This window comes from Oryza sativa, chromosome 4 (assembly GCF_034140825.1).
Source record: "Oryza sativa Japonica Group chromosome 4, ASM3414082v1".
NCBI classification, from domain to species: domain Eukaryota; kingdom Viridiplantae; phylum Streptophyta; class Magnoliopsida; order Poales; family Poaceae; genus Oryza; species Oryza sativa.
In genome coordinates this window covers 25930714-25940923 of record NC_089038.1, presented here as the reverse complement: position 1 = coordinate 25940923, position 10210 = coordinate 25930714, and the positions used below count along the sequence as shown (strand labels likewise).

The 10210-nt window shown below is 40.3% G+C and overlaps 1 protein-coding gene across 1 annotated transcript; it reads left to right on the top strand.

The window, feature by feature from the left end:
- The first annotated feature begins 1231 nt into the window (after positions 1 to 1231).
- LOC4336358 (general transcription factor IIH subunit 2) lies at positions 1232 to 4919 on the top strand. The gene is made up of 4 exons (XM_015778197.3): positions 1232 to 1652; positions 3076 to 3537; positions 3618 to 3996; positions 4426 to 4919. The coding sequence occupies exons 1-4, from the start codon at positions 1323 to 1325 to the stop codon at positions 4551 to 4553; spliced, it is 1299 nt and encodes a 432-aa protein (XP_015633683.1). The 5' UTR covers positions 1232 to 1322; the 3' UTR covers positions 4554 to 4919.
- The last annotated feature ends 5291 nt before the right edge of the window (positions 4920 to 10210 follow it).

The following is a 10210-nucleotide window of genomic DNA, read 5'->3' as shown; positions in this document are numbered from 1 at the left end:
TCGTTATTAAAAAAATCGAGGTGGTCAGGTGCCACATTGCCAATGCTGCAATTCCAACTGTCAACATAAAACTATATTTATTTTTATGAAGTGTCTGAAAGTTCAAACATGCACATGTGCAGATGTCTAGTGATTTTATTATTATGCAAAGTACTACAACCTGTATTTCAGTTTATCAAAATTATTCATCAAATTTGCCAACTGAGCTCCCCTTGCGGTAGAACATATCCATCGAAGTTCAAGTTGTAGTCTTAGTATAGGTGCTTTTGCATTTTTTTTCTAGGATTTAATCTGATGAGGTAGTATGCTGGTGCTTGCACTTTCTCGGAGACTTAATCTCCGGAGGCACTGAATGCACATAATATTTGGTGGATAAGTTTATACCCATGTTAAACGAGGCTACTGTTCGAATTTGAGTGTATGTTAGGACTTAGATGCATAAAGTTAGTGTGTGCATATGTCAACTTAACTCGACAAAGGAAATAAGCCTTACATTTGACATAAACCCCTCGTTGGATTACTTTGAGATTCGTTCAAATCCCCCCACGTTAACCCTCTTCCTTTTCTTCTTCCCTCCTCACCGATGCACGACATGCTCGACCTTGACGCCTCTTGTGCTATCACTTGGATGGAAGTGTCATTAATATTGACGGAGCCCTCCCCCCTCTATTCCTTCTCAAGCCAGCAGATGCCCATGATCCGACATTTTCCCCATCTTCGGCTGCTCATAACCACCACCACCGACTACCGCTTCTTAACACAAGCTTGCTTTGCCCCTACCGCGCTCCTTTATCCCAATGGGCGCTGACATCGCCGTTGACGCCTCACTAGCATCCATTGTCCACCACCCCCCTTGGTCCACCACTTCCCATGATCATGCCTCTAAGACCGACGATCTCCTCCCTCTTCCCCAATCCCTACCCTAAATCTAATATGGACCCTAATCCGTCGATTCTAGTTCAGGGTGGCGCCAATGTCGACAAAGAAAAGGAGGTTGCTAAAGCAAGAGGAGAAGAATATAGAGCACAAATCACAAAGCACATCTTTTTTTATCTTAATCACGAAGCACATCTTTTGACCCTAAATCTGCAAGATTTGACGATAACCCCCAAAAAATATTCATAAAATTTTAGATGGGTTTTCAGTTTTTTTTTCAAGTGCAAGCAAGTAAGGCCTCAACCGTCAAGCATGGGAAAGCTAGAAAAGTTAAGGAAAACCCACTCAAAAGCCCAGGAACCCCAAAACCTGGCCCATCTCCCCGGTCCCCGACCTCGCCTCTCCTTCCTCCTCTGCTCCCACTCCGCCTCGCCGCCGCCTCCACCATGTACGGCGTCGGCGGCGGCGGCGGCGGCTTCAACGCGCCCTACACGGCATCGGCCCGGCGGCGCAACCACGAGGACGACGACGACGAGGAGGAGGAGGAGTCCGGCGAGGGGCGCGTCCTCGAGGCCTGGGAGCGCGCGTACGCGGACGACCGGTCATGGGAGGCGCTGCAGGAGGACGAGTCGGGCCTCCTCCGCCCGATCGACACCAAGACCCTCGTCCACGCGCAGTACCGCCGCCGCCTTCTCCTCCGCTCTGCCGCCTCCGCCGCCGCCCGCATCCAGAAGGGCCTCATCCGCTACCTCTACATCGTCATCGATCTCTCCCGGGTTCGTTCCCCCGTGCCTTCTCCTAAGCTTGTCCTCGGGTCAGTCACTCCGTCGAGCACTTGGTGAGTGCGGAGTTTTCCGTGAGCTCGGGTTAGGATCACTGGGGATGGCGGGCAATGCTGATCGTGCTAACCTCTCAGTGTTTGTTAAATGCAACACCTCGTGCCGAGGCTGATCTGGTGGTATTGCCCATGGCCTCAATTTGGTTCGTGTGAAATGTGGACTGGAGGCAGTATTGTTGAATCGGTGATCACTATGTAGTGCTTTTAGCTTGATTTCATATGCTAGCTATTTCAGTGACTAGCTGCGCAATCCTCTCCACTTCCACATCAAGGTTTGATGTTTGAGTTGATGATCTCATCACTCATGTATGATTTGCTAGCTTGTCTTCTTGCTTAGGTGTTCTGCTTTTAGTCCCTGAGAGTGGGTGTTATAATCGGTGCATATCAGGGCAATACTGGAATCTAGCCATTTTTGTTTGCCATTGACCAGGGCCATAACCAGAGATTGAATGGGGGGTTTTCGCCAACCATTGAACGCAATGAAGTTCACAAACTAAAATGAAATTGTATATGGTTTGTATTAAAAATGGTTCTTCTACAATTATAATAGTTTGTTTTGTAAAGGAAAAAAATTCTTGTGCCAAAGGGTCTCCTGAGATCTGTGGTAAATAAAATTCTTTCTATAAATTACTGCACTATGACTCTTATGAGCAAGCTAAAAAGGAAAAGACATATTTCATACCCCATCCCTGTTAGGCTCATGCTAATAGCAATTTTCTCTTGGTTCTGTCCTATCTGAAAACTTCATAGGAATCGGAGGAGCGTGAGGTTTTTCATTATCAAGATTCTGAAGCGGTAAAGCGTTTTGGTTGATCGTCATTTGTTTTATGTCAAAGGAAAGGGGCACCGTACTGCATTACTGCTCCATACCATTTGACATTGTTGGAAAGTGTTTTCTGTTGATTTGAGAACACTACGTATATTTTGTGTATGCATTCATGTGGAAAAAGCCCTTTCTTCCTTTGGGTGATAGGTAGTAAATAAGATCCTCTTTGGCACAGCTCCAGATCTTAGATCCATGGTAGATTTGAAGTTTATAAATTAAATTATAATGGTTTAAAATTCTAAATTTCATTTGAAATGTGCACGAAATAATTTATTTAAATGTTATTAACGTAATCGTAGATCTAGATCCATGGATTTATGGAGCTAGAAATACCTAGCTCCAAGAAATCTTGGAGAGGGCCTATACCATTTATTTTAGCATATGTACATTTTCTTCTCACAAAGTAGGCTGCTCATGATTGTTCTGGTGATGAAGATATTTTTACTGCAAATTGATATGCTGCCCACGACTTCTTTTACTTCTTTGCATTCGGTTGTAATCTCCATTTATCCTGGTTGTATCTTTGATCATGTAGGCAGCTTCAGAGATGGATTATCGACCTAGTCGAATGGCTGTTGTTGCAAAATATGCTGAGGTATTCATAAGGGAATTTTTTGACCAGAATCCCTTGAGTCATGTGGGGATAGTGACAATGAAAGATGGGATTTCCCATCGACTTACAGAGATTGGAGGTAGTCCTGAATCACAGATTAAAGCATTGATGGGGAAGCTTGAGTGTTCTGGTGAACCATCTCTGCAGAATGCTCTAGAGCTTGTCCATGGTTATTTAGACCAGGTTCCTTCATATGGTCACAAGGAAGTATTATTTTTGTACTCGGCCCTGAATACCTGTGATCCTGGAGATATCATGGAGACAATAGCAAAATGCAAGAAATCCAAAATACGATGTTCGGTTATTGGGCTTGCTGCAGAGATTTTTATCTGCAAATATCTGTGTGAAGAGACTGGCGGATCCTACACAGTTGCACTGGATGAGGTCTTAAAATATGCTTTGTGTGTTTACCTTTCCTTATTCAGTTATTGTGAAGATAAATAATGCCTGTTTTATTTTGGCAGTCCCATTTCAAGGAATTGCTTCTGGAACATGCTCCTCCACCACCTGCAATTGCTGAGTATGCTGCAGCTAATTTGATTAAGATGGGTTTTCCGCAGAGAGGAGCAGAGGATCTTATCTCCATCTGCTCTTGTCACAAGAAAATAAAGTCGGGGGCTGAAGGTTACATATGTCCTAGATGCAAAGTCAATGTATGTGAGCTTCCAACAGAATGTCGAACTTGCGGGCTGACACTAGTTAGCTCTCCACATCTGGCAAGGTCCTATCATCATCTCTTCCCTGTACAACCATTTGATGAGGTGTCCTCCGTGCACCCAAATAGACTAGGTCAAAAGGGAGGACAAAAGTGTTACGGCTGCCAGCAAAGCTTTATTAACCCTGGTATGCAGTTCTTTAACACGTCTAACAGTACATGCTACCTTTTCAATGCATTTTCATACAAGGAAAGATATCCTTATTGTGCTACATATGTTGCAGTTGGTAGAAAAAAGAAGAGAAAATACATAATACAAAGCTTACATTTGTTTGTTATTACATGGCATCATGTTCTTCAATTACCAATCCTCATACTTCTCTTACATTTAATGTTTTTCACTGGTTTTTGTGCTAGATTATACTCCCTCTGTCCCATAAAAAACCAACATAGTACTAGATGTGGCATATCCTAGTACTATGAATCTGGACATACCTCTGTTTATATTCGTTGTACTAGAATGTGTTATATACAGTCCTAGGTTCGTTATTTTTTGAGACGGAGGGAGTACTTTGCAATTATCAGGTTTATTAATTATTTATCCAATATCCTTGCAGATAGTCAATCTAGCCTCCATGTTCGCTGTCCAAAATGCAACCAACACTTCTGCCTTGATTGCGATATTTACATCCATGAGAGCTTGCACAATTGCCCAGGTTGCGAGAGTCAGCGTAGTTCTTCATAGGGATGCCATTGTGGTGTTAATCTTTGTCTTTTTAACTCAAGAAGCTACCCGTTGCTGTAAGCTTTCTCGTACACTGACATTGGTAGGCGATGTTGTGAGGTAATCAAACAGTGTACAGATGATATAGTGCCCGGCCTCCATTTTGTTGACGCTTCCTGTTCATTTAGATGGAGTAGCTAGTTAAGCTATTTTGATACAGAGTACTGGTCAAAGAGTTGTTGAAGCCATAGCATTGTTGCTGAGGGGAGGTGTTAGAAATGTACAATGCGACTGAAAAGTGAAAACTTGTAACTCTTGCCGTTTTTCTGAGGCAAAGATGTATTCTTTCAGTGTCATAGTCATGCCCTGACATGCCATTTACGAGCAGAGGCTGTTCCTTTCTTTTTTTTTCCCCCTTCCTCTCCTGATATGCCAATATGCTGGATATCGACGGCTCGACGCACGCACGCACCCGGCGTTTTCCGTTGCTGGTTGCTGACTGTAGAATCGTCAAGGTAAGCAGTTGCCTCGTGCAATTAACTGCACAATTTCAAAGCAGGCGGAGACGCAGAACGAAACGGCAAAACGCTGGAGAGAGCACGATGTTGCTGACCCAAGAGGCTGATGGCTTACGTTTTTTTGCTGCCTCGCAATTCGCTTCTGATGGGCGGAGTCAACACAGATGCTAACTCTGGGCTTTTTCGTTGTTCCCTTTCAGCTTTCCGGTGACGAGCAGTGGCGATCATCATGCATAATTACATATACGCAGCATATCCCTGGTTCCCTACACTCTGATGAAAGTGTGCTTCCTGTGGCTATCATGTCGACTTTGCTAAAGCGAATGGATGACAGGCAGCGGTGCCAGTGCTCCTTTTCACCAGTTGCACGGCCAAGTTGTGGGCACGACGAACTGCAGGCTGCTGCACCGTCCTGTGCGTTTTCAACTGTAGATCACTCGAGTCCACTTGAAAGAAACACAGGTGAGACAGCACGACGGCAACCGATCGACCACGGCCTTTTCCGAGCACTGCACAGTGTGCACACTCTATGGCGCTAAGCCCTTTTCGTGCCCTATGCTGCCTATACACAGTCACTTGCAACTTCCTTTCCTTCAACAGTACGGACGCCTCGCTCATATAAACACATATACGCACATCATATTTTTATAAGAGTAAATTTTACAAAACTACATGTTTTATGGTTCAAGTTGCAGAAAACCACACATATTTTGACACTTGGCATTTAAGTACATATATTTTGGTAGTTTAGTTTCACAAAACCACACTATCGATGAATGGATTCACACATGAGATGACGTGGTTGTTTTATCTAGATGATGACGTGGCATCCTATTAATTTCATGGGATGGCTAGTAATAAGATGCCATGTTCTCGTCCTAGTTGAAACAGTCACATCATCTCGCGGGTGAATTCATTCATTGATAGTGCGGTTTTGTGATATCACACTACCAAAATATATATACTTAAGTGCCAAGTGTCAAAATGTTTATGGTTTTCTACAACTTAAACTACAAGACGTGTAGTTTTATAAAATTTACTCTTTTTATAAACATCTCTAAAGATTACATCGGTATATATTTAATTTAAGATTAACAAAAGTTATCATAGACATATCTCTCTATCATATTTCAAAGTTACCATAGACATATATGGATGTCATGTGTCGATATATATAGTATTATCTACCACTAAAAGAATTAACTAGCTATAAATATTAATAACCGTGTTAAGTTTATAATTTAAATCCGGATCGACAAACTCAAACCACAAGGTCGAACTGAGTTCGCCGCTTGCAACTTTCTGACGATGTGGTCCGGCACCGGCTGGGCATCGCATCGAGCTCGTGCAATGATACTGACCCCATGATGGGATTTGCTTGCTTTGGCTTGGAGAGACAACGACATGATTGCCATCATGCTAGTTGCTCCTGAGCTGCAGCCTCTGTACTATGGACACCAAACATTTTTATTACTCGTATCTCTGAACCAAGCAAACATTCAGAACCCAGAAAAAGGCAGTGGTGAATTTCCTTGCATCAAATGGCTGAAAAGTTCGCATCAAAGTTTGGTGGAAAAATATCAGCTCCAAAAGGTGTGGTTTACCGGGACAAAGCCCTTTACGCCGTGAGTTTACCAAGCCCGGATTTGCCGGATTCCCTCTCTAGCAGGAAAGTTCATTGCTGCTTTACGGCAGAAATCTTCAGCATGGAAAGGGTGGCTATGCTAATTGCTAAAGCACATGTTTGGATAGTCAACCATGAACCTTGCAGAGAGGTAAGGTTAGCTGCACGACCTGGTTTGGGAATTTTTCTTCTTACAACGAAAAATAACTATGAAATTCTTGTGAAATTATGTGTTTCAGACGGCATTAGACTGAACATCTATTTTCTAAAAAATAAGACTGAACATGTCTTCGCGCTCAACAGAAGGTCAGTGCAAGCAGGTGCAATATCGCCTTTTCTGATCACACCGAAATCATTTTGAAAGCAACACAAGTATAACTCATACTACGCGTGTGTAACATATAATGGAAGGGAAAATAAACTTATGTCCGTTCTAATAGGATGGACCGATGGATGAAGCCTTTTCCCTTGGTTTCACCAGCATCTTGTTCATTTATTTCCACTATCCCATACTATAAGATGCTTGATTCAATTCAAAAGAAATTTGACCAATAATTAGTCTAACATGAATTAAATTTTATTTGACAAAAATAATATCATTGGGTTAAAATTTGAATGCACTTTTCTATGGTTGACTTTGTTACTATAAATATTACAGTAATAATATACAAGAAATTAAAAGTCAAAAACTAGTTTTATAGATTGTGCCAAGTTCAATTGTGTTGGTTTTTTTTTTCTGCATTTCTTTCGATGTCGCTACATGCGCTTACCGCACATTATAATTTGAAACGAGGGAGTAATATGCATCCTTCGGTCGTCCCGTCCTTTCAGCTTACGTCGAGAAGGCAAGGACAGGTGATTGTCCAACGAGTCTTATGTACTTGTGTTAGTGGATCAAGTGTGCCTCGTGCGCCATTATGTTATTTTCCGTCGAACTCACTGCAATTATCACCGGATTTGAGACAGCATAACAGCTGCCGAGACATAATTATGTGGGGATTATTAGGATGTCACGCTCGGTCGGTCACCTGCATTGTACTTGTAAATATGTCTATCAGCCGATTAACAAACTTGAGAACACCCCAGCTAACAAACCTGAAAACATAAATCAATAAAGAAATCAAATCTCGTTTGATTACACTCGAGCATCTCTGCACCGGTAGGATTCTGCTATGGATCAGCGTTTACCTATTTCCATTTTGTTTTTCCTGATGTGAATATTGGCTGGATGTGAGCCAGCAGGATAGCTTTGTTAAGCCTCAAAATGTTCTGAACAATCTGCAGAAGCTTCAGGGTGGGTGAACCAGTGCTTGTTAAGTAGGAGTACCATACTTATCTTTTCGCGTAGCACTAATCCATCAACTAATCAAGCCATTGACTATGCTTGGCGTGGGTGGTACTATGTGTTTAGTGTTTACCAGCTACTTTTCTGTTGCTTCCATCGGTGTACGAATGAGCTGTCTGCTTGATTTGTCAGTCTCGTTGTTCCGAAATATGTACACACGTGAGAAGGAACGTGTTACTTAAGGCATCCTAGTCCTTAGTCGGTGAAAATGCCACCATAAAATGGGTACTTGTTTATTTCATTTTGAAAGGGAAAAAAGGAAGTGAAGTTATACAGGGATGACCAATCTGTTTAAGTCAGTCAAATTACAAAAAGAAACTGCGTGGCTAGCTGTTTCACTAAAAACCCACAAAAAAAGTCTTAGCACACAGGTAATTATGGTGATTGCAAGTAAGTACTTTGCTGCTAAAATATTTTAAAACTTCCATTCCATGTTGTAACGTGTTTTATTTGACACAAATCAAACTTCTATAACTTTAACCAATTTAATAGAAAAAAATATACCGACATCTATTATACCACATAAATGCATACCAATTTAATGTTATGGCTGTTCCGTTACAATTTACAAATCAATTGTCATTGTTCCAAGTTAAACATATCTATGATCATCATTTTTTTCTATAAACTGGTCATACTAGGGAAAATTTATTTTTTTTTTTCAAAATTTGGCATTGCGAAAAATTTAGCAAGATTGCAGCATTGATAAGTTTTGATAGAAAGGATAGGTTAAATGTAATTCTCTAGGCATAACCAATATTTGATAACAAACTAAATATTGTTATATATTTATCAACTTTATCAAACAGTAGGATAATTTAAAATGACATCGATATGAACATATCTCTACTACTTAACCGAGCGAAAAAATAACCAAGTTTGTCCGATAAAAAAACCGGGCGAAAAAAAGTGCGAAAAAAAAGAAAAACCAAATATGTCCGATCCAGAAAAAAGGGGTGGAAAAAACCGAGCGAAAAAAAAACCAAAATTGTCCGATAAAAAAAACCGGGCGAACAAAAACGTGAAAAAAAAGAAAAGAAAAAACAAAATAGCGATAAAAAACGTCCGACTCGGTCCCGTAAAAAAATAGCGATAAAAATAAAAAAAAAGTCCGACTCCTCGTTGTGATTCCCTCTCAGAAACAAAAAAAAAGTCCGACTCTAGATCCGAGTCCCACTCCTCTCGGTTTGAGTCCGAGATACTAAGCACCACTTCTCTCGGTTTCAATCTATACCGTGATATTCCATACATCTTGGTGAAAAAAAATTGATGTGCCGGATTGAAGATCTGTTTGCAAAACGGAACCTACATGTCGAGAGCATTCCATTTTTATATGATTTTAATTTTTGGGTTTATACATTTGCATTTGAGTCCCTGTAATTTTTATATTTACATTTGAGTCCCTATAATCTTGCAATAAGGTGCTTTTGGTCTTTTTTTTAAAAAAACAATAAATAAAAGGGATAGAACAAAGGCAGAAATATACATAAAAAGAAAAAGAAAAGCCACACAAAAAATAAAATAAACAAAAAACAACAATAACAAAAGTCTATTTCCCCTAAGTGGCGAAAAAAAACTGTAGATGCAAACGGAAAAAAAAAATCCGATTCCTATAAAAGGCAAAAAAAAAGTGGTGAAAAAAAAGCCAAATCCGATTCCTTTAAAAACGGAAAAAAAAGTCTGATTCCTTCAAGGCGAAAAAATAAGAAAAAACATCTTAAAAAAGTTTGTCCGATACCCTAAGAAAGTGGCAAAAAAAATGGTTCGTAAAAAATAAAAAGCTGGTTTGTATAAAATAAAAAAAGTACGTGAGAAAAAAATGGAAAGGGCGAAACAAAGTCCAATTTCTAATCACTATAAATCTCTTCTCTATCTCTAATCTAATCTAACTATTTAAAAATAAAAAATACACGAGAAAATAAAAACGGTCAAAAAAACGTGTGAGAAAAAAGTCAGAAAAAAGCGCAAAAAACACGCTGAAAAGGTTTTTCCATCTTCTTAAAAAAAACGCGTGAGAAAAATTATTTCCATTGTCGGCAAAAACTTTTTAAAAAAAACATGCGAGGAAAAGACTGTTAGAAAAAATGCGCCATTTCTAAAAAAAAATTGGTTTGAAAAAACCACGCAAGAAAAAAAAACACTATCTATATAAAAAAATCGCTTTGAAAAAACTGTCAGAAAAAAGCTAAAT

What these genes read in the sequence shown, in the direction of transcription:
- LOC4336358 (XM_015778197.3), top strand. Translation starts at nt 1,323, where the DNA reads ATGTACGGCGTCGGCGGCGGCGGCGGCGGCTTCAACGCGCCCTACACG. An exon ending in TCGTCATCGATCTCTCCCGG is followed by an intron (nt 1,653 to 3,075) that starts GTTCGTTCCCCC and finishes TTGATCATGTAG; the next exon opens with GCAGCTTCAGAGATGGATTA. An exon ending in ACACAGTTGCACTGGATGAG is followed by an intron (nt 3,538 to 3,617) that starts GTCTTAAAATAT and finishes TTATTTTGGCAG; the next exon opens with TCCCATTTCAAGGAATTGCT.